The sequence below is a fragment of the Chrysochloris asiatica genome, unplaced genomic scaffold (assembly GCF_000296735.1).
Source record: "Chrysochloris asiatica unplaced genomic scaffold, ChrAsi1.0 scaffold00178, whole genome shotgun sequence".
Taxonomy (NCBI): domain Eukaryota; kingdom Metazoa; phylum Chordata; class Mammalia; order Afrosoricida; family Chrysochloridae; genus Chrysochloris; species Chrysochloris asiatica.
In genome coordinates, this window is record NW_006408696.1 from 678,199 (window position 1) to 704,331 (window position 26,133).

The 26,133-nt window shown below is 52.4% G+C and overlaps 2 protein-coding genes across 2 annotated transcripts; both read left to right on the top strand.

The window, feature by feature from the left end:
• The first annotated feature begins 704 nt into the window (after nt 1-704).
• SETD1A (SET domain containing 1A) lies at nt 705-21,830 on the top strand. The gene is made up of 19 exons (XM_006871918.1): nt 705-863; nt 1,630-1,794; nt 2,008-2,103; nt 3,954-4,224; nt 5,279-5,400; nt 5,818-6,047; nt 6,304-7,147; nt 7,307-8,089; nt 8,668-8,844; nt 8,959-9,046; nt 9,768-9,925; nt 10,032-10,119; nt 12,455-12,799; nt 17,835-18,848; nt 19,236-19,408; nt 19,482-19,592; nt 19,793-19,912; nt 21,438-21,575; nt 21,657-21,830. Exons 2-19 carry the CDS (start codon nt 1,645-1,647, stop codon nt 21,828-21,830), a joined length of 5,082 nt encoding a protein of 1,693 aa, XP_006871980.1. The 5' UTR covers nt 705-863; nt 1,630-1,644.
• Nucleotides 21,831-23,422: 1,592 nt separating this feature from the next.
• Nucleotides 23,423-25,607, top strand: HSD3B7 (hydroxy-delta-5-steroid dehydrogenase, 3 beta- and steroid delta-isomerase 7). Its single transcript, XM_006871919.1, has 5 exons — nt 23,423-23,588; nt 23,818-23,973; nt 24,191-24,299; nt 24,375-24,474; nt 25,294-25,607. The coding sequence occupies exons 1-5, from the start codon at nt 23,423-23,425 to the stop codon at nt 25,351-25,353; spliced, it is 591 nt and encodes a 196-aa protein (XP_006871981.1). The 3' UTR covers nt 25,354-25,607.
• The last annotated feature ends 526 nt before the right edge of the window (nt 25,608-26,133 follow it).

The window sequence follows — 26,133 nt, forward strand, 5'->3', positions numbered from 1 at the left end:
AACAGTAGACAAACGATCCCTGCATTCTGTGCGGCGCCGGGTAAACGACCTGAGTCACCACTGCTGGTTGTATTTTTCCACTTCCCGGGCGCCCCTCCCAGCCGGCCCCGGTTTCGGTGGGTCCTACAGGAAGTGCCCCCGCTGTGCCGGGCTCCTTACATTCTGGCCACGCCTCTCTGAGCGCAGCGCCTTAGCCCCGCCCACATCAAGAGCTGCAAATTCGCCAGGCCCGCCTCACGGATCTACTCGGGCCGATTTTAACTTGGCTGCAATTTCTCATCGGACTCCGAGAGGAGCTTTGGGCCGTAGTCATGTTCCCCTGCATCGGAACTGGGCTGGTGTCTGAGTTGTGCTAGTAAGAAAGATCCAGAAAAAGTGGCAGACTCTGCCAATAGGGCTTGGCTAACCAGGCGTTATTTTCTTGCCTCTACCAAGTTGGGTGAAGGGAAGAGACGACTGAGGCCAGGACCCGTGGCGAATCTACGGGTTCTTGGACCTTTGGCCGCGCGAAGAAAGGGCAGGGAAGAGGAGCAAAGGAGCGCGCATGCTAGCCACCGATTCGCCCCGCCCGCCTGACGAATCTGCGTCTGTTCAACGCGCCACTCAAACCTCATCTCTGGCTGGCCGCCTCCTTTCAGTCCCGCCCCTCTCTTCTCAGGGACTAATCGCAGTTTTTGTTGCCGCCGATTCGCCAAGGCCTCCAGGCCGGAGCAGCTGGATAGGAGTAGTGAAGCCCACTCCTCGGGGGATGCGGCCAATTTCCAGGCTCCCTGGGCTACAACTCCCGAGCCTTATAGGGTGCCGGCCTCGCCTCGGCCGCTACCCTCGGCCCCGTGGTTCTCCCGGCGGCGCCCGTGGCGAAAGTGCGAATGCAGACGCTGTGCCCGCTGGGCCTCGCGCAGGTGGCTGTGGTGTTTGGTGCGCGCGCCGGGGAGGTGGTGGTGGGGGGGCGCCGCCGCCGCCACCGCTGCGGGGCCGGGTCTCGCGCTGCTACCGCCGCCGCCGCCGCCGCCGCCTCGCGCCGCTGAGGTGCCGCGCGGGGTGGGGGGAGGGGGAGCCGCTTGCCACGAGCGGGTAAGTGGAGCGCGTGCGCGGAGACCGGAGGGGGGGTGCAAAGCGCGCTGGGGCGGGAGAAGAGGGCAGCGACGCGCGCTACCCCCACTCCCTCTCCTGGATTGGGGGCCGAAGCCGGGTCTCGGGCCCGGTCTCGCGGTGTTTCCAGCGCCCCGAAGAGGTGCCACCTCTCGGCTAGAGGATCGGGGAGCTGGTGTGTGGGAGCGGGAGCCTGGCTTGGCCCGGGCCGCTGGCCGGTGAGGAGGCGGGAGGGGGCGGGGCCTGCAGGGGGCGGGGGAGGGGTCTTGTGCCGAAGCCAAGTGGGGCGCGCGCTTGGGAGAGCAGGATGGGAAAAGGGGGCGCGAGATGGACCTGGGGTGCTGAGGGGAGAGTTGAGAGGTGGAAGAGAATGGGATGCTGGGGTGAACCAGGGTACCTGGGGAAGCCACGAGTCCTGGTGAGGTGTGGATACGGGTGATGACAGAAACTGGAGTCTACTAGGTAGTTTGGTAGAAGGGCAACGCGGGAGTCAGGACTCAGTCCGGAACCTCCTTGCGTATTACTCTTTCCTAACAGTGTAAATGAGCAAAGATGGATCAGGAAGGTGGGGGAGATGGGCAGAAGGCCCCGAGCTTCCAGTGGCGGAACTACAAGCTCATCGTGGATCCTGCCTTGGACCCTGCCTTGCGCAGGCCTTCGCAAAAGGTGTACCGCTATGATGGAATCCACTTCAGTGTCAATGTGAGTACCCTGCGCCTTTCCATCTGGGGAGCTCTTGCCAGGCTTGGCTCCATTACCTCTCTCTAGCATTTAGATCGCCCATGCCCATAGCTTCCTTTCCTAACAGTGGGCAATCAGTACCCAGCTCGATTGCATATCGGTGGCAAATGGTCTTTCTAGAGCTCATCAGCCTGGCTTTGCTCTGAGCTATCTCTTGTTTGCTTTCCTTCCTAGGACTCAAAGTATATTCCTGTTGAAGATCTCCAAGACCCCCGTTGCCACGTCAGGTCCAAAACTAGAGAATTTTCTCTCCCAGTCCCTAAATTTAAGGTATGTGCCTGCTGGTCCGTCTCCTGGTATGGTGGAGAGCTGGGGTGTGTGAAGGATCCATCCTGACAGGATAGACTCAGAAGTAGCCCTGATGAAGAGATTTCCCTATGGTAGGGTAATGGCCAACTCTGATAACCTTTGAGGCTATGGGACTGAATTACTATGGCTAGGAGGTACGCTTATCTTCTAGAAAGGTGTAGTGAGACATCCCCTGATGACCAGGGGTGTTGACGTCTTGAAGGATGAGACAAAGACAGGTTTTGCTGCTCTACCTAAAACTACTTCTTCTGAAACAGGGCATCATCTGACAGTGTCCTGGCTAGATATCCTAATTCCTCAATAACTAAGGGAGGCGATATTCCACTGCCTCCCTGGAGTCCTGTTTCTCGTCTCTCATTTGCCACATGCTTGTCCATCTTGTTTTCTCATAGGACTCCCAGTCTCCTGTCTAGGCAGCACACTCATCAGGCCTTGAACTGGGCCTGGAGAATTGTTTCTACTCAGTTTCATTCACTGACTATTTTTCTTAAAATAGTTTGTGGGATTCCTTCACCCCTCTTTCTTCATTTTGTACACTTTCCTTGGATGATCTCTTTCACACCCATGCCTTCAGCTATTACCTAAATGCTAATGACTTCTAAATCACTGTTTCCTGCAAAGATCACTCTCTTGATCTCCAGACTTGTATGCTTGCTAGAGGGACAGCTCCAACTGGAAGCCCAACAGGCACCTCAAAATACAAAATTTGAAATATGTTATCTTTACCTTCTCAATCCTTTCATATTTTTTTCCTACCATCTACTCAGCTTGCACAAGCTAAAAACCTGAGAGTCATCTCATGATTTCTCTTTCTCTTCTCTTACTTGTCACTAACTCCTGCTGATTCTTCTTAAACATGTCTCCTTTCTGTTTTGATCTTTAGTCTCATTGCTGTTTTCCTGATACAGACCTCTGTATCCATTTCACCTGATTTCCTTTTCTCCATTCTCTCCTCCTGTTCGTGCTCCATACTGCTGTTGCTTATATCTCTGATTTTACTGCTGTCTTACTTTACCTTTTTTACTAAGCCCATGTTTTTAGGATTTGGTGTATATGATTACTGATCTGGCCTCATGTCATCTCCTGCCTTGACACTACAGACTTGCGTTCTATCCATACCAGCCACTTGCTGTTTCTAGAAAATAACAAGTTGTTCATGCCCTAAAAGTCCTTGTCATCCTGGTGGACTTCTATCTATCCAAAAAAAAAAAAACACAGTATAAATTACACCATCTTTTTGACTCCTCCTCTGATTCTACTATAAACAAAAGTTCCCTTCTCTCGGCTCCCAGACACCCTGTCCACACCTCTGCTGACACTTGTTGCATCACATGGCGATTGTATGTATCTCTTCATCCAATCTACTTTTCTGAATGATGATCACACACACACAGCAGTCTGTATTCCTGTCATCCCGTTCATGGGAGTCACTTTGGTAAAGTCTGAATGCATGTTTAGTCCCCTCCAGTAAACTGGAGTCCTGGTATGGGGCTGTAGGGTAACCACTGGATTGCTAACCACAAGGTCGGCATTTCGAACCCACCAGCCACTACTTGGAAACCCTATACAGGGTTGCTGTGAGTTGGAGTTGACTCAACGGCACTTAACGGGAGTAAACTAGTAAGTTAATTCTTCTGTTTGTATGATTCTTTTCATGGTTTTGCCATTATCTTGTGGTGGAAAGAATTCAGGGATGAGAGGGGATCAAGAAGTCAAAAAGATGGTGTAATGTAGTCAAAGAAATTTTTTTCAGCGGCCAAGGACTAGTAGCCAGTCTTGAGACCACAGACCAACTCCTGTCCTCTCCACAGCTGGATGAGTTCTATATTGGGCAAATTCCACTGAAGGAAGTGACCTTTGCAAGGCTGAATGACAACGTACGGGAGACCTTCCTGAAGGAAATGTGCCGAAAGTATGGCGAGGTGGAAGAGGTAGAGATTCTTCTTCACCCCCGTACTCGAAAGCACCTGGGTCTGGCCCGTGTGCTCTTTACCAGTACTCGGGGAGCCAAGGAAACGGTCAAAAACCTCCACCTTACCTCCGTCATGGGAAACATCATCCATGCCCAGCTCGACATCAAAGGTAAGACTCTCTTGCCTGCTGCCCAGGTTTGGTCTCCAGCAGAGGTTGTACATGCAAAAAATACCTGTTGGGGCCAAGAAAGTGGTTAGGTTCAGAATTCTTTGTCTGAAATTCTTGGAGTCAGATGTTTTTCTGATTTTAGAAAGGAATATGGGTTCTGTATGGTATTTTGCTTGTTATCTTCAGCAGGGTCTAAGGCAGCTCTCCATCTCAAACATGGCTGTAACCTATAAAGAAACATGAAAAGAGTCACACTAAGAAAAATTGACCAAACAGTAGTTAAATAATCTCAGGTCAAGTTTTGACACTAAGTTCCTGTAATAGTGGGTCTTTAGAAAGTTTTGTGGGTTTTAAAATTTTAGATAGGGGATTCGAGTGAAGTGGTGGGAATTTCTGCATTGAGCAGTAGAGAGGAGTGGGGTCTGTGGGGCCAGCTGTACTCTAGTGCCATCTAAAGGACGTAGCTGCAAGTTAGCATTAGCTCGTTTTCATGTGGGAATGAGGCCTAGTATTGCCAAATGACTGGACTTTCAAATACAAACCAGAAATGTAAATTTTTGTATGAAGTCTTATCATTTTAAGATACTGACTCCCCCAGTATTCGAGGTCGTTAATAGGGTAGATAAACAAGTGGGCTGGATTTAGCTCTCATGCCACCATATAGCAACTTTTAATTTACAGAATAAAGCCCATGGTGAATTTAGCATTAAATGATCTAGATGTGAATTCTGGTTTTACCACTGACTACTTTGTGACTTTGTGCAGGTCATTTTTCTTTAAGCCTGAAGATAGAGGCACTGATGCCCCCCTCTCCCAGTGATCATTCAAAGTAGTCCATGTAGACACAGTTTTATCAATCATGATGTGTTGTGCAATACGTTTTGTAGTGCCCATTAGGGCCAGCTGCCAGGATCCTAAAGATAGAGGTAGAAATAGAACTGAAGTCCCCAAATAAGACTCCAAGGAATCGTAGGAGACCAGAGAAAACAGGAATACCAAATCAGGAAGGCGCTGTTTCCATTTGACCCTGTTGGCTCCCATTTTTCTCCTCTAGGACAACAGCGAATGAAATACTATGAATTGATTGTCAATGGCTCCTACACTCCCCAGACGGTGCCCACTGGGGGCAAGGCACTGAGTGAGAAGTTCCAGGGCTCCGGGGCAGCCACAGAGACGGTGAGACACTTGTGGCTGCCACAATCCCAGCAATGTTGACATGATACTTGGGTGCCAGGAGTAGGAGCAGGTTCTTGACTTCCCTCTCAGGTACAGAAGAGTCTGGGAAAGATGACTGGATACTTCCAAAAAGCCAAACCAGTTGCTGTCTTCTCAGTTCCAATTCATGGCACCATCTTGTGTGTCAATAGACCTGTCCTCCATGGGATTTCCAATGACAGGTCCTTCCCAGGCTTTTTTTCCACAGTGCTTCTGGGTGAACTTGACCTTTTGTGTGGTAGTCAAATACTTCATTGTTCCTACCACTTGCTCAGGTGCTTTTAAGAGACGGTGAACTAGAATTCTTGGTTGGGGTAAGGGGATTCTCAGCAGTGACTGATCTTTTTCCACTTTCCCTGTCCCATTCCGTCTCTCCAGACTGAATCCCGCCGCCGTTCCTCCTCCGACACAGCTGTCTACCCAGCAGGCATGGCTGTAGTGGGCACCCCTGGCAACGGCACCCCTTGCTCCCAGGACACAAGCTTCTCCAGCAGCCGGCAGGACACCCCATCTTCCTTTGGCCAATTCACCCCTCAGTCCTCCCAAGGAACCCCCTACACGTCTCGGGGCAGCACCCCCTATTCTCAGGACTCTGCCTACTCCAGCAGGTACAGAGCAGACATCTGAGACCCCAGCCTTATTTTCTGGGAGCTGCCCTGGGAAGAAATAACTCAAGAAGGATTTGGAAACCAGTTTTCATAGTGTCTCTGTGGGTTCAACATAGACATCCCTGTCTTCAGAGAATTCACTCTAGCTCAGGACCCCAACACCATTTGAGAGTGTCTTTTGTGGGGAAAGGGCTTTATACCAGGGCTTGCCTGGGTAGCAGTGTGTCCAGCTAACTTCTCCCACCTTTTTCTTTAGCACCACTTCAACCTCCTTCAAGCCCCGGCGGTCAGAAAACAGCTACCAAGATTCCTTTTCCCGTCGCCATTTCTCTGCTTCCTCGGCTCCCACAACCACCTCTGCAGCCATCTCAGTCACCACTGCAGTCACCTCCACCTCCTCCTCCTCATCATCTTCATTGTCCTCGTCTTCCTCCTCTTCCTCGTCTTCTCATTTCCGTGGTTCTGACTCAAACTACCCAGCATATTATGAAAGCTGGAATCGTTACCAGCGCCATGCTTCCTACCCACCTCGTCGGGCCATTCGGGAGGAACCCCCTGGAGCCCCTTTTGCTGAAAACACAGCTGAGCGCTTCCCACCTTCCTACACCTCCTACTTGCCCCCTGAGCCCAGCCGGCCTGCTGACCAGGACTACCGACCACCTGCCTCCGAGGCTCAACCCCCAGAGCCTCCAGAACCTGGTGGAGGTGGGGATGGTGGTGGGTCTAGCCCTGAGAGAGAAGAAACCAGGAACTCCCCGCACCCAGCTTCACCTGCCCGTTCAGGCTCGCCAGCCCCAGAGACCACCAACGAGAGTGTGCCCTTTGCTCACCACAGCAGCCTGGATTCCCGCATTGAAATGCTGCTGAAGGAACAGCGCTCCAAGTTTTCCTTCCTGGCCTCTGACACAGAGGAGGAGGAGGAGGAGAATGGCAGCACAGGCCCCGGGGCTAGAGACACAGGGAGCGAGGTGCCTTCTGGGTCAGGTCATGGGCCCTGCACACCCCCTCCTGCTCCAGCTAATTTTGAGGATGTGGCACCCACAGGAAGCGGGGAGCCAGGGGCCATCAGGGAGTCTCCTAAGGCCAATGGACAGAACCAGGTGAGGCTGGGCTCCATGAGAATCTTAAGATCTGGGGGCAGGATTGGACCCTGCGGAAGAGGGAAAAGAATCAGATGAGAGAACGGGGGGGGGGGGGGTTAAGGAAAAGGCCTGGGACCAGGCAGCAGCTTTCTGTGAGCCTCCTTTCTTCCCTCACAGGCTTCCCCCTGCTCTTCTGGAGAAGACATGGAGATATCTGATGATGACAGGGGCGGCTCACCCCCTCCAGCCCCAACACCCCCTCAGCAGCCCCCGCCACCCCCGCCACCACCCCCTCCACCCCCTCCCTACTTGGCTTCTCTTCCCCTTGGTTATCCTCCCCATCAACCTGCCTACCTCCTTCCACCCCGACCTGATGGTCCACCGCCCCCTGAGTACCCCCCACCTCCTCCACCGCCCCCCCACATCTATGATTTTGTGAACTCCCTGGAGCTCATGGATCGACTAGGGGCTCAGTGGGGAGGGATGCCCATGTCCTTCCAGATGCAGACACAGATGTTGACCCGGCTCCATCAGCTGCGGCAGGGCAAGGGATTAACTGCAGCGTCTGCGGGGCCCCCTGGGGGAGCCTTTGGAGAGGCCTTCCTACCATTCGCACCCCCCCAAGAGGCAGCCTATGCCTTGCCCTATGCTCTGTACACACAAGGGCAAGAAGGCCGAGGGGCGTACTCCCGGGAGACCTACCACCTGCCTTTGCCTATGGCAGCTGAGCCCCTGCCCTCCTCAGTCTCGGGAGAAGAGGCCCGACTTCCTCCTAGGGAAGAAGCTGAGCTGGCAGAGGGCAAGGCTTTACCATCAGCAGGCACTGTGGGCCGTGTGCTGGCCACCCTAGTCCAGGAGATGAAGAGCATCATGCAGCGTGACCTCAACCGCAAGATGGTGGAGAATGTGGCCTTTGGAGCCTTTGACCAGTGGTGGGAGAGCAAGGAAGAGAAGGCCAAGGTGAGGACCAGGTCCTGGGACTGGGGAAACGAGCTCCATTGGTGGAAATACACCTCGCTTTTCCAGGATACACAACTCAGAACACGAAGGATCTTCAAAAAGTTCGTGGCAAAATCCCACTATCTTTTCATTCCTTTTTCCCACGAATTTGACGTTCCCTTGTAGAGAAGAGGTGATCAATGCAAGTGGAGAGAGACCATGGATGCTCAATGGGCTATGGGTGGGTGGGGAGATGGGGGCAGGGGAATCACAGCAGTAGATAAAACACAGGCCTGAGAATTCAGAAGCTTTGCCCTGGCTCCATTGCTGACTCTGCACAAGGCCCTTAAATCTCTAGGCTTTAGTCTTGGTTTCCTCACTTGTAAAGCTATCTTTATAGTGATAGTTGTCTCTTAAGGTTGGTGGACTGAGTGAGCAGACTTTGGGGAGACCACCTGTACGGGGATAGTACAAGGGGTGTGTGGCATAGATGTGTCAAGTGGGAAAGTGAGTAGATACATTGTGTATTCTTGGGGCCTGGGAGCAGTTCTAGGAGAGAGTACCTAGGTTGTAGGGTTCAATTCCCCTGCTGCTTACAGCCATTCCAGAACGCAGCCAAACAGCAAGCCAAGGAGGAAGATAAAGAGAAGACGAAGCTCAAGGAGCCAGGTCTGCTGTCCCTCGTAGACTGGGCCAAGAGTGGGGGTACCACTGGCATCGAGGCCTTCGCCTTTGGGTCAGGGCTACGAGGGGCCCTGCGACTGCCTTCTTTCAAGGTATTCAGATCTGTGGCCTTGCTGAGTGGGTTGTGAAGGGTCCCCTTCATTGGAGTAGGATGGTCATGAACCATGACTGTTCGAGACGAACCCTGTCTCTTTGTCATTCCCCAGGTAAAACGGAAAGAACCATCAGAGATTTCAGAAGCTAGTGAGGAAAAGCGGCCTCGGCCCTCCACCCCAGTGGAGGAGGATGAAGACGGTGAGTGGGAGGTTAGATGAAATAACAGACTGTGTAGATTCCAATACAAAGACGAGAGGCAGGGACATAGGGGTGGCCAAGGTGTTTGGAGATAGGGAGCCAGGTGAAGATTTTGATACTGGATGAAATAAAGCAGTTGCAAGTGGTGGGCAGAAGCATCAGATAGGGGTGTTTCTGGGTTGTCGTTCTTTGGTACGTGGACTTCAGTTCTCTGTATCTTAGTGCGTTCACCAATTACATAGGAATTGTGATTACAGCATCGAAAATCACAGAATTTTGAAATTAATCAGCTCATCTACCCAAGTTTATTCTCTGGGGTTTAAACTCTCCTGTAAGCTTCCTACCAGTTGGTCAGAGTCTGAGCTATTGGTCGACAGCTTCCATGACTGTGAAGCCCTTCTTCATTGAGTCAGATAAGCTTCCCTGGAGACCCATTGACCTTAATACTGCTTCCTTAGGCCCCTGTATATCAAGTCACTTCTCTCTTCCACCTTTCCTGGAGAAAAATGCAAAAATGCTTAGAGCCCCATAAAATGTTAGGTAATTCTAAAAGTGTTTGGGTTACTCTGCTGAGCTTCAAATTCTTATTGATGATATGAGGCTTATTTCGTAGGACTTCAAGATTAGCAACAGTGTATGCATGGCTCCTTGCATGGGGTTGGGGAATAGTGACTTCTTGTTGATGGGTCAGTTACCCTAACCACCCCTCACCTGGGCCTAGACCCTGAGCGAGAGAAGGAGACAGGAGAGCCAGGACGTCCAGGAACCAAGCCCCCAAAGCGAGATGAAGAACGAGGCAAGACCCAGGGCAAGCACCGCAAGTCTTTTGCTCTGGACAGTGAAGGGGAGGAGGCCTCTCAGGAGTCTTCCTCAGAGAAGGTGAGGGACCCAGCGCCTATTTCTTGAGTCTTTGTCCTGGCAGCTGTTCCTCCTAGAGGATCCATTGTCCTTTTCCGATTTACCCCTACTTGTCACTTTCACTAAGGACGAAGAAGATGATGAGGAAGATGAGGAAGATGAAGATGGAGAGGAAGCCATGGATACCACTAAGAAGGAAATAGAGGCCTCAGATGGTGAGTTTCTGTTGTGGTCCTTTCCTGAGCCCCCCTTGACTTCCCTGCTGGATTTTTCAGTTACCTCTGTCCTCTCCGAGAGCAGCTGATTTTTCTTAATCACTTACTATGAAACCTTGATTCATTGTGAACATGAAGCCCGATATCCAAAATGCTCCCTTCTGTTTCTCTCTTCTACTGCGACATGACTCTCCCTTAAGGAAACCCAGAAGAAGCGATTTCTTTTCCCGAGCCCTAGAGATACAGTAAGGCCTGTGCCACTAAGCTTTACCCCCGTCTCCCCATTCCCACGACTGCCATCAGGCTGACACTACTTTCTCCTTTTGTGGAATACCCATTGCTCCCATCAGACTTGTTGAGGTCCTGGGTTCAGTCTTCTTTTTCACCTCTTTGAGTCTGTACTCTGTTAGGCACTGTTACTAGGTATAAGGAACACATCAGTGACCAGGCAAATGTGGTTCCTGATTTTGCAGAGTTTGAGATTATTTGGAGAGATACATAACAAGCAAGTGAACAAGTGTGACATGCTTTCAGGAGAACGAATCAGGTTAGTGAGATAAGAGAGTGATAGGGTGGAGGAGTTAACAGGAAGATTTAGTCTTTTCTCGAGGACAGTCCAATGGAGGCCAGAATGCGACAATGATGTGCGGGTTCTCTAATCAATGAGCCCTGGGAGGATATGGATAAGTGAACCAGCGTCACCTGCTCAGAATGGAGACCGACCGTCAGATATCTGTTTGATCACCAATTCCTGGCACTCTTGCCTCCTGAATATTTCTTAAATTTGTCTCCTCCTTTGTTCCTGCAAGGAGCCACAGTGAGTTAAGCATTGGGCTGCTAATTGCAAGGTTAGTGGTTCAAACCCACGAGTCGCTCCTCAGGGGAAAGATGAAGCTTTTTGCTCCCATAAAGAATTATAGTCTCGGAAACCTCTACTAGGTTGCCGTGAGTCCAAGTCAACTCAGTGTCACCAGGTTTTGTTGGGGTTAATCCTGCTCAGGGGAGTGTGGTGGCTCCATAGAATAAGCACTAGACTGTGAACCACAAGGTTGACGGTTACAGCCCACCAGTTGCTCCACAGGAGAAAGATGCTTTTTGCTTCCACAAAGATTTGCAACCTTGGAAACCCTAACATAGGGTCACTATGAGTCAGAAGCGACTCAACAGCACGTAACAAGATGCCTACTATGGAGCAGTGGTGGTTAAGCATTTGGACTGATAACTGCTCAGGAGAAACATGAGACTGTCTGCTTCCATAAAGTTTTATAGTCTGAGAAACCCTAGGGTGCAGTTCTCTGTCCTAGATGGGGTCACAGTGACTGGGAACACAGTTTATGTTCCTGCCATTTTGCTTTAGTTGAGGTCGTGTTTACTTCTCCCTTAGATTTTTGCAGCAGTCTAGACTGGAGCGTTTTCTCTGTTCCGTCTTTCTCCTTCCAGTCTCCACTTAGGGATGACATCATCAGCCTTCCTGACATGCAGTGAGCCTGCTAGTTACTCTCTTCAGGTCTCTTTCTGGCTCCTTGTTCTCCACAAATTCAGTCTCCTCAGCCTGGCACTTATACTACGGCCGTCGGGAATCTAGCCCTTTCTTAGAGCTCCCATCTCGCCATCCTCTAGCCCCCTCTGGCCAGTACCACCTTCTACTCTAATTTATCCAGTTATGTCCTGGTGTGGCATTGTAGGATAAGCACTGGCGCTTCAAACCCATCAGTCACTCCTTGGAAACTATACGGAGTCGCTGTGAGTCAGAACTGATTTGATGGCACTTAACAACAACATTTCTCAGAGTCTCCAGAACTTATTCCTTGTGGAAGAAAAATTTGGGAACTGCTGACTTCGAGTTAAATAGGGTTTTCGTCAGGATTTCTAAGAATCCTTGCTTTGTTCTAGCAGGCTCCAGGAGGCCTGTAACGTGCCGCTGTTTCACGTGGTCAGCTGTCCAGACCCATTTTGTTAGAGTAGATGTTCACCAGTCTCTAAATGGCCATCTTCTCTTGCTTTTGACATCCTTCCTTAATGCCTGTGTCTGCTGCTTGCTGGGTTCCTACTTGCCCTTCTCAACATCAACATCTCTTCCTTAGGAATTCCTTCCCTGGCTCAGTCCTCCAGGCAGAATTCAGGCCTTCTGTTCTCCATCCTCCCTACCCTGTCACTTCACGTTTATCATGCTGAAGATTGTCTTTCTATTGAGTTCCTTTAAGATAGGATGCTGTCTCGTTCTTAGTGAACTTCTCAGTACTGAGCACAAAGCCTGCCTAACACAGTCCTAGTAGTAGGTTTGACCAAGTAAGGGGTCTTCCTTCTCGCCTGATTGTCCCCTCTGGATTTTCAGGCGAGGATGAGGAAAGCGGTTTGTCCCCCAAATGTTCTCTGTATGCTGACTCAGATGGTGACAATGATAGTCCATCGGACTCAGAGAGCAGCAGCTCGTCCAGCTCCTCATCTTCTTCCTCATCCTCTTCATCGTCTTCCTCCTCCTCCTCATCATCTGAGTCCTCTGAAGAGGAAGAAGAGGAAGAGGAGCAGCTAGCACCCAAGCCTTCAGCCTCACCGCCCTCCAGAGAAGACCCAGCGTCCCTTATCCCAGCGCCTATAGAAGAGCCTGAACCAGAGAGAGTTGCAGACTCCCCAGTCATCTCTCTCCCTGAACAGGAGAAGTCTCCCGCCAGGCCTGCAGGTGCGTGGGACAGGACTCTCAGTGTGGCATTTTGTGTATGTGTGTCTAAGGGAACAGTGGAACCAGTGTTTATTAATTCTGCCAGTGTGTGGCTTTGTTGGAGACATGCAGAAAGTTAGATAAAAGTTATTCTCTCCTGTCACTCCCTGTGGAGACATGTACAGCCTGACACAGCAAACGGTACTGCCATACTCGGTTACAGAGCCAGACCAGGGTGTTTAGCTATGTAAGTCAAAAAGGGTGGTCTCCTTCCTGTTAAGTTAGGGTGTCACAATGAGGTCTGGAAGAATAGAAGTGGGAATGAAAATTTGAGAGAAATTTAGAAAACAGAATGACATGGCTAAACTGCTTCTCAGGATTAGGAAGAAAGCTAGTGAGTTCAGTTGGGGCTAAGTATGAGGTGCTTCTGAGATCTCCAAGTGGAAACATTCAACAGGGAGTTGGATCAACAGATCTGAAGCTCTGGAAGGAAAAACACATTCCAAATGAGGACGTTATTTGAGAGTAATGAAGGCGGCGTGGGTATGAACACACTGCATAGCCTAGAAAAGTATATGGAATGAGAAGAGGGCAGGCAGTCCCAGTCTAAAAGTCCTATAAGAGAGAGGTGGGCAAAGGACAGCCAGAGAATGCGGAAGAGGAGAGGAGTAGGCAGCAGGGTGGGAAGGAAACATTTTGGACCCCCAGGGAAGGGAAATTGGCTTTAACAAGCAGAGAGTGAGCTGTAGTGTCAGGCCACAGGAAAGGATGTAAGATGGGACAAGGGTATGCTGGTTACAATAGTCCGATCATTGGGGACCTAACTGATTTCAGTGAGCACATAAGTGTAGTTTATGGGTATGAAGGAACCAAGGGAGATGACAGTGGATAGGTGGCTTGTCTTCAGAAAGGCCAGTCGACTCTTAGCTCTGAAAGGAGAAAGTTGAGGGGTGATGTGGTGCTATAGGACAAGCACTGGACTGCCCGCCAGCCGCTCCTTGGGAACCTTGTTTGTTGGTGTTAAGTGCCGTCGAGTAGTTCTGACCCATAGCGACCCTGTATAGGTTTCCGAGGAGCAGCTGGTAAGCTTGAATTGCTGACCTTCCAGTGCAGACAGCTTTGCAGTCTGGCACATTAACCCACAGCACCACACCAGGACTCCTGGAAACCCTATACAGGGTCACTATGCATCGAAACTAGTTGACAGCACTTAACAATGACTAATAATATTGTGTGCTGGTCTCTGCGAGTGGGATAATTAATATTAGTGACGCTGCAGGTTAATGTGCCGGACTGCACGGTCGGTGGTTCAAGCTCACCCGCCGCTCCTCGGAAACCCTGTGCAGGATGGCACTTTACAACAGCGCAGTGGTTATCAAGTACTCAGTGTGTGTGGGGCTGTAGGCTTAGTGGAGTTGCAGATTCGTTTTCTCATTCACATCTCACAGTATCTGTATTATCATTTCCATTTGAGGCTTGGTGTGAGGTACAGGCATGACTAAGGTTACACAGTTGGGAAGTAGAGACATGGAATTGGGGGGGCAGCCCTTGGCTGCCTGGGGCCTGGAAAGTTAGCGAGAAGAGAATGCAAGGTTGCTGAATAGCTTAGTCTATAAAAGTAGGTGAGGCACAGATGGACAGGAGAGAGGAGTATTGGGTGTGGGAGGGAGTGAACTCTTGATCCGATGCAAAGCTGTTTGAAAGCCGAGAGGCTAAGAGATTGCATGCATACTGGCCTCTTATTGCTTCAGCAGTGGGAAGGAAGGACCTTTTCTAAGAGGAGGTATGAATGGAGTAAAGGACCTTGGACAGTGGTGGTGGGGGAGGGGGAGGTGGGAGTGAGCATGATGGGACTGGACGTAAAGGAGGAGAGAAGGCACCAGATTGTGTTCGAGAGGGTCAAGGGATGAGGACTTGAGGATGGTGATGGTGCTATGAAGGGAGGGCTCCCTGGGGTCTGGCAGGATAAAGCAGGGAGCAAATTCAGGGATTTGGTAGAGGAATGGCAAATGGAAAGGGGATGTGGGTGAAGTGAAAGGATGCCGTTAACTGCATGGTCAGTACTCCTCCTCCGAAGAAAGAAGGAGCCTCTGCTCTACAGAAACCCAGAGGAGCAGCTCTGCTCTGCAGCCCTGTAGGGACATAGGCTATGTATGATGCAGTGCTAAAAAGGACAGTGAGGAATTTTGGTCAGAGGATGTTAAGTGTTAACTGTCAAGTCAGTTCCGACTCATAGTGAACCTGTACACAGTTTCTGAGGAGCGGCTGCTGAGTTTGAACCACCAACCTTGAGATTCAAATGACCTTGTGGCCCAATGCTTATCCTACAGTGCCACGCCAAGACTCCTAGTCAGAGGATGTTGTTGTTAAAGTGCCATCGAGTCGATTCCAGCTCATTGCAACCCTGTATAGGGTTTCTGAGGAGCGGCTAGTAGATTTGAACCACCAGTCTTGTGATTCAAACCGACCTTGCAGTTGAGTGCTTATCCTGCAGCACCACACCAGGACTCCAGTCAGAAAATAAAGATAAGCATATAAAAGAGTCCAAGATAGAAGCTTTCTGGAGATAATAAGGTCCAAGTGTGTGACTAGTGGAGGGTTGTTGTTAAGTGCTGTGGAGTCGTTCAGCGGGACCTTGAAGGGTAAGTAAAGGCAAATGAATGAGGGCCTTGGAGATGTGAGAATCTGGATGAACAGGTTGGATGCTGAAGTTTCCCCTAGATAGATGTCAGTGGTGGGGAAGGACAGGAAAATTCAGCAGATCCCATGGTGAGGATGCTGAACATGGCAGGGAGGAAAATCAGTGACCAGACTGAGCCTGGATACGGGACTGTGCGTGCCAAGGGCAGCCCATGCCCATCTCCTGAGACTGATAGTGCCTCCCTGTAAGTCAACAGAACCAATTTCAGTCAGTGTAAGTTGAAAGACTTGTTTACAGGAAATAGCCTGGTGGTAAAACCCAGAAACAAGAACCTGAACCAAGGACCTGGACCTTCCAGTCTGGTTCAGTCTTCTCTCCTCCTAAAGAGGGGTCTTTCCTCTGCTTCTCTGATCCAGCAGAAGGCATTCCCCCGGCCTACTCCTTAGATGGACTACAGACAGACCTGCTGTCTCTTGGAGCTTTGTCCTCAAGGAAATTTTAAATTGATCTGGCATGGGTCAGGTGGTCAACGCATGATGGCCCCGAGAGAGAGGGCAAGTCATACAACAGAAAGAGGTTTCTAGAGCCTCACTGTTGTAGCTCTAGGATTATCAGGAGAACTTTCTGGAGAAAGGTGGGAGGTGGACTGCCTACACAACTACACCAAAATTCTGAATGAAAGGAATGCTAGGTTTCCCTTGGTGCTAGGGGAAGAGGGAAAGCCATATGCTTATCTAGAGGGCATCGCGCGCTAGTTAGGAAGGATAGGTGTTAGGGTGACTGCTCCACAGTAGGGTGGGGAGAAGAAGAGGCCCCATTGAAATAGAAGAGCCTGGAACGAGTGCCTGGGGGCCTTGAGGTCTTCAGAGTAGAGGTCAGTACTGGCTGAGAACCCTGGCTGGATCCTTGGTGTTGCTCACAGTGTGGGATTGGGGGCCATTTGTTAGTCTGGACACGTACTGATCCCTGCTTGTTTTGGGCCAGGCCTTGTGCTGCCTTCCCGTTAGCTGGGGGAGTGGCCGTGTCAGGTACGAAACGGGTGACTCCAGAGGCAGACTGTGCAGCCTGCCCAGGTGTGCGTCTTGTTCTTGTATTTGTTGCCTATGTGGCCTCTCTCTGCCTCAGGGTCCTCGTCTGTAAATGGCATTCTGAGGGTTGTTATGGGAATTAAATAAGTTATGTTTGTAAAAGGCTTGGATCGGTGCTTGCCACAGAATCGTAGCTATGGATCTATGGCACCCAACCTGAAGACTGGTAATTGAGGACGCCCAGCTTTCTGGTGCTAACAGATATTCCCGGTATTTTCTGTGTGTGAGGAAGTCAGGGAAGGTGTCATAAAGGAGATGGCCTTGAGCTGCATCTAAATCCCAGGACCAGGGTGAGGAGTATTGCAAACCAGGGAAGAGCAGGATCAGCAGAGGGCCAGGCTCTGGAAAGGCCTGGCCTAACTTCGTGGGGACTCTGTGGGGCAGGTCTGTAGGGAAACAGGTCTCACCCAGGGAAAAGGGCTGTGTGCCTCTATGAGTAAAGTAGTTCAGACCCCCACACTAGGCACAATACTTGGCAGCCCCACCGTAAGAGGGCCGTGCTGTCTATCTGGGGTGATTTAGGTGGGCAGATGCTGCTGTTTGCTTAAAGACAGTGTTTGGTCCCGTCTCTGCCCTATTCCTGGGGCTCAGCTTAGACTCTTCCCACTAGGGCAAATCCCCACTCTGCGTGAGGGGAGAGGCACGTTGTAGAAAGATTTTATAACATAAAGATTCAGCTTCTTACGTTGACTTTTTTCCCTCTCTCCACTAAACTTAAGAATATTGTTTATACATGGTGGGGGGGTGAGGTCAGGTAGATTGTTTTACTTCAGATTTCGTTGCATGGTCTTTACAAAAGGCAATTGGCCGAAACTCTTGATCTGCATGCTGAGTTGTTGGACGAAGTTCTGTCTGTCACAAAAGGCTACAGGTGAAAAAACAAAAGGCTACAGGTCTGTGTGTGTTGTCTTGGAGCCCTTGCCACTCTGCACAGTTTGGGCTGTGCACTGACTTTGTGTAACTGGTCCCAGTTAAGTTCTGAGACTGTAAGCTCTCTGTGAACATTGAAAGTGCCTGTCACGTCAGGAGACGGTTGGTGTCAGTAACTAGATGTTAAAGTGAACCAGCAGCTGCAAACATCTATCAGGGAAGGCCACAATGCCGAGGGCTAGGAAAGTGGGTATGGTGAGTGTGAGAGACAGGCAAGCCACAGTGTCTGTCTGTCTGTCTGTCTGATTTCTGGAACGGAAGCTGAGAAGAGTGAGTGCAGCCTGCGCTAAAGGTGTAGGTTCCCTGTAAGTTGAGCCCTACGTCTCCTGTCCACAGTGAGTCGCAGTCTGATAATGGTGCAGGAATCTGACCTTCCCTTGTGTGCTTCCTTCCCCAGGTTCCACTGAGGAACCACCTCCCAGTGTACCTCAGCCTCCCCCAGAGCCACCCGCTGGGCTCCCAGCTCCTGCCCCACGTCCCGAGGAGCGCCCATCGTCTCCTATCCCTCTCCTTCCCCCACCCAAGAAACGCCGGAAAACGGTCTCCTTTTCTACCACAGAAGAGGCGCCAGCCGCAGAGCTTCCTCCAGTTGTCCCACTACAGGTCAAGTCTCCTGGCCCAGTCTCTCGCAAAGTCCCCCGGGGTGTGGAGCGGACCATTCGAAACCTGCCTCTGGACCACGCATCTCTGGTTAAGAGTTGGCCTGAGGAAGTGCCCCGAGGGGGACGGAGCCGGGCTGGAGGCAAAGGCCGCTGTCCTGAAGAAGAAGAGGCAGAGCCGGGAGCAGAAGTGGACCTGGCGGTGCTGGCTGACCTGGCCCTGACCCCAGCCCGGCGTGGGCTGGTGGCCCCACCTACTGGTGATGACTCTGAGGCCACAGAGACATCAGACGAGGCGGACCGCCTGGGCCCCCCACTCAGCTACATCTTCCTGGAGCACAACTATGCCCTGGCTACCAAGCCCATGCCTTCCACGCTGACCTCTCGGCCCCTAGAACCAGTTCCTGCCCCCGTGGCTCTCTTCAGCTCCCCAGCAGATGAGGTCCTGGAGGCCCCTGAGGTGGTGGTGGCTGAGGCCGAAGAGCCAAAGCAGCAGCCAGAGGAGGAGGAGGAGGAATCGGAGTCTTCGGAGAGCAGCAGCAGCAGTAGTAGTGATGGGGAAGGGGCCCTCAGGCGGCGCAGCCTCCGCTCCCACACCCGACGCCGGCGACCGCCCCCGCCTCCACCTCCCCCACCCCCACCCACCTTCGAGCCCCGCAGTGAATTTGAACAGATGACCATCCTGTATGACATTTGGAACTCAGGCCTGGATTTGGAGGACATGGGCTACCTGCGGCTTACCTATGAGCGGCTGCTACAGCAGACAAGTGGAGCGGACTGGCTTAACGACACCCACTGGGTCCATCACACAAATATCCTGATCAGGACAGGAAGACACAGGCCTGGGGGGCAGGGAGGGGCTTCCTAGGGTCTCCCAGCCAGGCAGTGTCCTCTTTCTATCACTCCCAGGGGCTGTGTTTCCCTCCATCTTGTCGGTTCAGTTCTCCTTGCTGCCTTCAGCCTGAGTCTTTGCCCTCTAGTGGCCAAGCCACCCTTTCTCTGCCTCAGGCCTGTTTTCTGCCTCCTGAAAGTTTTCTGGCTGAAAAGGTAGTAGAGAATCTGAGATTTGCATCTCTCCACCTTTCTGTCTTGCTCATGTTGGCTGTGCTCAGACTGGTCACCATTTCCGTGGCCTGACGGGGTGGGGCTATAGGGATCTGGCCAGTGAGGAACACATCCTCTTCCTTAACACCCTGCACTCACCAACCTGAACACTCCAAAACGCAGGCGACGGCCCCAGGACGGGCCCCGGGAGCACCAGACAGGCTCAGCTCGCAGCGAAGGCTATTATCCCATCAGCAAGAAGGAAAAGGACAAGTACCTGGATGTGTGCCCTGTCTCGGCCCGGCAGCTGGAGGGAGCAGACACTCAGGTGAGGCTCTGGCCCACTGCCTTCCCCTTCCCGGGATCTGTGCCATCTCTCACCCTGCTCCTGATTCTCCCAGGGAACTAACCGTGTGCTTTCTGAGCGCCGATCTGAGCAGAGGCGGTTGCTGAGTGCCATTGGCACCTCGGCCATCATGGATAGCGATCTGCTGAAGCTGAACCAGCTCAAGGTGAGGAGCCAGAGGCTCGGGAAGGCAAGGAGGAGACACCATGAGAGACTGAAGCTGCTCATGGCAGGAGTGGGCAGTCCCTTGGGGGCAGGGAAGGGAGGTGGGTGGCCAGATCATCCCTGTACTTGGGAAGTTTGCTGGAAAGGCAGGGAGATGGGCTGTGAGTGGTGTGCAGCAGGAATCTGTCTTTTGCTCCCCAGTTCCGGAAGAAGAAGCTCCGATTTGGCCGGAGCCGGATCCATGAGTGGGGTCTATTTGCCATGGAGCCCATTGCAGCCGACGAGATGGTCATCGAATACGTGGGTCAGAACATCCGCCAGGTGAGACACCAACCCCTAACCCCAGCTGCCTGTCAACAGACTGCATCAGATGCTCCCATTAGCAGTGTTTGGCCTACTGGACAAAGCTTCTCCTAGGTCCAAGGCCAGTGTAATCTGCCTTTTTTTCTTCATTCAACACTAGTAGTTTTAGGAAACATACTCATAATAGACTGTGAATAGTCACAGGATTATCTCCCTGTAATGAGTTGATAGTCTAGAGCGAAAGTTGTTAGGTGCCGACTGATAGCAGCCCTATACACAACAGAAGGAAATGTTGCCTGATCTTCCACGTCCTTACAATTGTTGTATTTAACCCGTGTGGAATAAGGACAGAGCACGTTGTTTGATTGGTTAGGAGAGAGGAGGTTGTGGGAACTCATTACCATGGGAACGCCACAACACCTAGCTAGAGAGTGTTCATTAAGCCAAGAGCTGAAAGTGTGGGGTGGTGTGTGCCTTTGGAGGTCAAAATGGCAGGTTGGAAAAAAGTGAGACTGGAGAGACAGGTGGAGCTCAGCTTCTATAGGTTAATAAATTTGGATGAGCGGATGAGAGATGACAAATACCACTGAAAGGTGGTGTTATAGCAGAAGACTTGGGAGGTTAGTTAAGTTCTCTTTGGCTGTAGTGAGGAGGGGTGGGGCTTGCAGAGACCTAGGTCAAAGGTGGCAGTGGCAGCAGAAGTCATAGAAAAGGGTGTGAAGTTCCGCGGACATTGGCAGGACTAAGCAGAGTTGATTGTGAAGAGCATGGGGGCATTGGTGGGCTGGCTTGAGCAGGATGGTAGGAGCATAGTAGGGCCACCTTGAGTGGAGGAGTAAAATGGAAGAGCTGTGTGATCCAGAGGGGCTTAGCATGTGAGGTTGAGATGCCCGGGGACTTGGAGTGGATGACACCAGCAGCTCCACTGAGGTGGAATTTGGTTGGAGTCCCCAACACTCAGATTGGGGGTGAAGTTTTGGAGGGAGTGAAATCAGCTCAGGAGAGCGTTTTAGAAGGCTCATCGACCCGGGTTTCCTGGGAAATAAAAGTTGCTCCTAATACAAAGTCATGGGCCCTAGCATGGACAACTGGTCTTTAGCACTGGCTAAAGGCAGCCAGCCAGTGCGTGCTTGTTCTGCATAGAAGGTCCTGGAAGAAGAGCTGAGTAGTTTGGTCCATAAAATGGACACTGTTGTTTGCAGAATGGCTCTATTGATTTAACAGTCTGAGCTCCACTGTGGGCCAGGTGGATGCTCCAGGGAGCAGCCAGTGCCAGAATTCCTTGGAGACCTGCTCTGGGTGACTTTGTGGCAGCCAAGGTTCAGGGTGGGGGCCTACAAGAGAGGACTGCTAGACACACAGTCACGGGGAGGGTCACAGCCTTGGATTGTTGGTGGCCGCAGGACCAGGGCAGGTCAGTGTAGGCCCTGGAGTGGTAGCTGGGAGACTTGTCTCGATCTCTAGCATAGGGGCTGGTGGGTTGGGCCAGGTTCAACAGAAAGCTGAGGGCAGGTCCCTTGACCATGGCATCCCATTCTGTCAGATGGTCGCTGATATGCGGGAGAAGCGCTACGTGCAAGAGGGCATTGGCAGCAGCTACCTGTTCCGGGTTGACCACGACACCATCATTGATGCTACCAAGTGCGGCAACTTGGCAAGATTCATCAACCACTGCTGCACGGTGCGCTGGGAGTCAGGCCAGAGGGGGGTCTGGGAGCCGGAGCTGGCCAGGCACAGCTCACTCTGCCCTCTCTGCCCACAGCCCAACTGTTACGCCAAGGTGATCACTATCGAATCACAGAAGAAGATTGTGATTTACTCCAAGCAGCCCATCAGCGTGGATGAGGAGATCACCTACGACTACAAGTTCCCGCTGGAGGACAATAAGATCCCATGTCTGTGTGGCACCGAGAGCTGCCGGGGATCCCTCAACTGAGATGGGGCTGCACTGGTGCCCCACCCCTATTTATTCTCCCGTGGTGCCCTGGGCTCCCAAGAACCCCCTAGCCTTAGTGGGTTCAGCAGGGCCCATAGGCCCCCATCGCTCAGTATGGGCTTAGGGGCTACCATTACAGCGAGGGAGCCTCGGTCCCCGGAGGCAGCTTTTTGCCTTCCTGTTGCCCCTGCCTGCCCATCCCCTAATTTTTTTTCTTTGCGGAGAAGAAGCTGTAAATGTTTTGTAGCTGCCAGCAGCTGTTTCCTGTGGAAACCTGGGGTGCCGGCCTGTACAGATCCTGTTCTTGGGAGGCTACACAGTCCCCAGGCTTTGTGTTAATGGGGACTTCCCCTTTGTACCCTGCGTGTACCCCACCCCAGTTAAGGGGTCTCGAGGGGGCAGTGGCCATGTTCTCCCCCTGGGGGGGGCCCTGCGCCCCCAGTCCTGGGGACTCCGTGCCTGGAACCCTGCCTCATCTTCTGTTCCTGCCAGACCCTGTGGGTCGCTCTCCACCCCCTGATGTCTGAGGCTCCTGGCTAAGCCAGGCCAGGGTGGTAAGGGGGTGGGCCCTTCCTGTTGGGCTGGATTGTACATATGTTAATAATGCAAACCCAATGCCACATTTTTATAATTGTGATTAAACTTTATTGTACAAAAGTGTGTGGTGGGTGTCTTTAGGAAGAGTGGGGTGGGCTGGGAAGGACACAGAAGATAGACAAGGAACAGTGGTGGCCTGAAGGTTGGGCTAAGTAGAGGGCCTTTGGGCAGGAGTCTAGACGTTCAGATCTAATGTTATGAGCCACCTGGTAGCCACACCAGAAATCCCCCACCAAGGCCAGCCAGAGCTGAGCCAAGGTCAGGTCCTCTTCACTTCTCAGAACTGCAGCTGCTGTTGCCCCAGCCTCCTGGGGAATCCAGCACCAGCAGGAGGGAAGCATTGAAGTCACCCTGCCACCTCTAACCCCTCAGCAGATAACCTGGCTCTTCCACCTTTTCCCTAGTTTTCTGGAACCAGGCATCAATGAATCATAGAATAGCCTAGTGCCCACTAGGGGGCATACAATGGCTCACAGAACAGCCTGGTGGCCACTAGGGGACGCACTGGGGTGAGAGTAGGCCCCAGAGAGGTGGAGGCTGGGCTGTTCCTGGAATGGGCCAAGAGGGAGGAGGAGCAAGCGGAAGGAGGAAGGTGTGTCACTGGCCGGCGACAAGAAAGTCCCTCCAGTGACCAGTTTGGATACAGTGGCTACAGGTAAGCAGAGACGAAGAGACGTCCTTTCTCCTAATCCAACCTTTTCCTCCTTCCTAGTCTCACTTCCTGCCTTCCCCAGCTCCCTGCCTCCCCACCCTCCCTTTGTCCCAGAGCCCTTCTACATATCCCCACCACGTAATCCCTGACCCTTCAACCTGACCCTTCAAACCGTTACCCTTCTATCTCAGTACAGTAACTCTGTAGTTGGCAAGTCAGAGGCCAGTGGTGGGGCTGCTGTGGCCTTCAGGTGTAGCTCTGGCCTGGGTCACTGCTCCAATCCACAGAGCCAGCAGAACCCCTTCCAGAAGTGGCAGGTGGTGGCAAGGTAACCCAGGTGAGCATGGCAGGTGTGGCCCAGGCCCAGGAGCTGGTCTACCTAGTCACAGGTGGCTGTGGCTTTCTGGGGGCACATGTGGTGCAGATGCTGTTACAGCGGGAGCCTCGTCTCCGTGAGCTGAGGGTCTTTGACCTACACCTGAGTCCCTGGCTGGAGGAACTGAAGACAGGTGAGTGTGGTGTGGAGGGAGTGTGGAGTCCCTTTCCCATTGCCTCCCAAGCCAGGCTCCTCATCCCTGTTGTGGAAAACATGATGCTTGCTTATGTTCAGTCCACATGCCTGGGATGAATGAGTCACAGTAGGAATAAGTGGCTCCCAAGGGTGTAGGTTGAACCCAGCAGCTGTTTTACGGTGGAGCTCTGACAGCGCCTCTGGTCTCTCCCATCATCCCCCACCAGGGCCTGTGCAGGTGACTGTCATCCAGGGGGATGTGACGCAGGCGCACGAGGTTGAAGCAGCTGTGGCTGGAGCCCACGTGGTCATCCACACAGCCGGGTTGGTGGACGTGTTTGGGAGATCCAGTCCCAAGACCATGCACGAGGTCAACGTTCAGGGTGAGGGACCTGCATAATGACCCCTGCACATGTTTGTTCACCCCCTCTGGCCTTGACCTCCTATGACCATCTGTCCTGTGTATGCAACAGCTCTGCCTGCTGCAGTTGTCCCTGGGTCTGGGGAAGGAACTGTGAACTCTCATCTAGATGTGGGATGGGAAGGAGGAAGATACAGAAAGGGAGGGAACCTGGGCTTGGACACACCCTTTCCCCTCAGGGACGAAGAATGTGATCGAAGCTTGTGTGCAGACTGGGACTCGGTTCCTTGTCTATACAAGCAGCATGGAAGTGGTGGGGCCCAATACCAAAGGTCACCCCTTCTACAGGTGAGCTGAGGTCCCTCCAATGTTTGAAGAGCTCCAGCTTCCCTGGGCATTAAGTCTTCCCTCTTCCCACACTAGGGGCAACGAGGACACTGAGTATGAATCAGTACACTCACATCCCTATCCCTGCAGCAAGGCCCTGGCAGAGCGGCTGGTTCTGGAAGCAAATGGAAGAAAGGTGAGATTGAAGAAAATGAGGTGCAGAGATGGAGGTCAGGGGGATTACCAGGAAGTTCCAGTCAGAGGCAGAGCGGGGGCTCCCTGCACCCTGTGGTGCTGTAGGATAAGCACTGGACCTTAAGGTCGGTTTTAACCACAAGGTCAATGGTTCAAACTCACCAGCCACTCCTCAGAAACCCTATACAGGGTGGCTGAGAGTCGGAACCAACTCAACAGCACTTGACAACACTGTCTTCAGCCTTTGGAGACTGGGAAGAGGCGCAGAGCACTGAAATGTCTTAGCAATGCCTGCCATTTATCACCAGGTCCTCGGGGGACTGCCCCTGGTGACGTGTGCCCTGCGCCCCACGGGCATTTATGGTGAAGGTCACCAGATCATGAGGGATTTCTACCGTCAAGGCCTGCGCCTAGGGTGTCGGCTCTTCCGGGCCATCCCAGCCTCCGTGGAGCACGGCCGGGTCTACGTGGGTGAGGCCTGGGCGATGTGGGGGAGGCAAGGTACAGGGCAGAAGGATCTGCCCTGGGAGGGGTAGTGTATACACGGACCAGCATCAAGACCACGAGGAAACAGGACTGTACAGCTTGGGAAGGCTGATGTAAAAAATGTATCGCTGACTGAGGGTAGTCAAGGGGGCAACATCTCTGTAGGTCCGGAAGAAGGGGTAGGCCCAAGAAAGCAAGTGGCTACTGGGGCCGGGGAAATGAATAGCATCTGTCTGGGCCCACAGACGGGGTGGCATGTACATGGGCTCACCCCAGAGAAAGCAGCGTCTACACAGTCTCAGGACACTAAGAGGCACCTTCCTCCCGTTGGCAGGCAATGTGGCTTGGATGCATGTTTTGGCAGCCCGGGAGCTGGAGTCCCGAGAGCAGCTGATGGGCGGCCAGGTGTACTTCTGCTATGACAAATCACCCTACAAGAGCTATGAAGACTTCAATATGGAGTTCCTGGGCCCCTGTGGACTGCGGATGGTGGGTACTCGCCCGCTGGTGCCCTACTGGCTGTTGGTGGTCCTGGCTGCCCTGAATGCCCTGCTGCAATGGCTGCTGCGGCCACTGCTGCTCTATGCACCCCTGCTCAACCCCTATACTCTAGCCATGGCCAACACCACCTTCACCGTCAGCACCAACAAAGCCCAGCGCCATTTTGGTTACGAGCCCCTGTTCTCATGGGAGGACAGTCGGAGCCGTACAATTCGCTGGATGCAAGACACGGAGGCTCAGGCCAGTGATGGCAGGGCTGGGAGCTGGAGGCCTGGCATGGTCCATCCGTCCAGGTCCTGAGCCTCCAGATCCTGGGTGGGGAGGAGTATTTACATTCTAGAGCAGGAGGCTGGCCTAGGGCCCCCCACCTTTGAAATCGACGGGCCTAGAAACTTCCAGGACTTAGCTCAAGTTATAGAGTAGGGCATCTTCACTTTAAACCCAGGCCTGGTGACTCATGGGTAAGAATCTGACTCCCTGGAATTCTCCATAGCCCATTTCTGACTTTTCATACATGGAGTGGGCAGGGATTTTTTCTGACCTCAGGCCTGGATTCAGAGTGAATCTAGCTCTGCTCACTACCTTTTTCCCTCCTGATTTGGGGGGCGTGTCATATTCCCATTGTTTTTGGAAGATTGTTACCTTTATACATGTATCCTTAACTTGCCCTCCA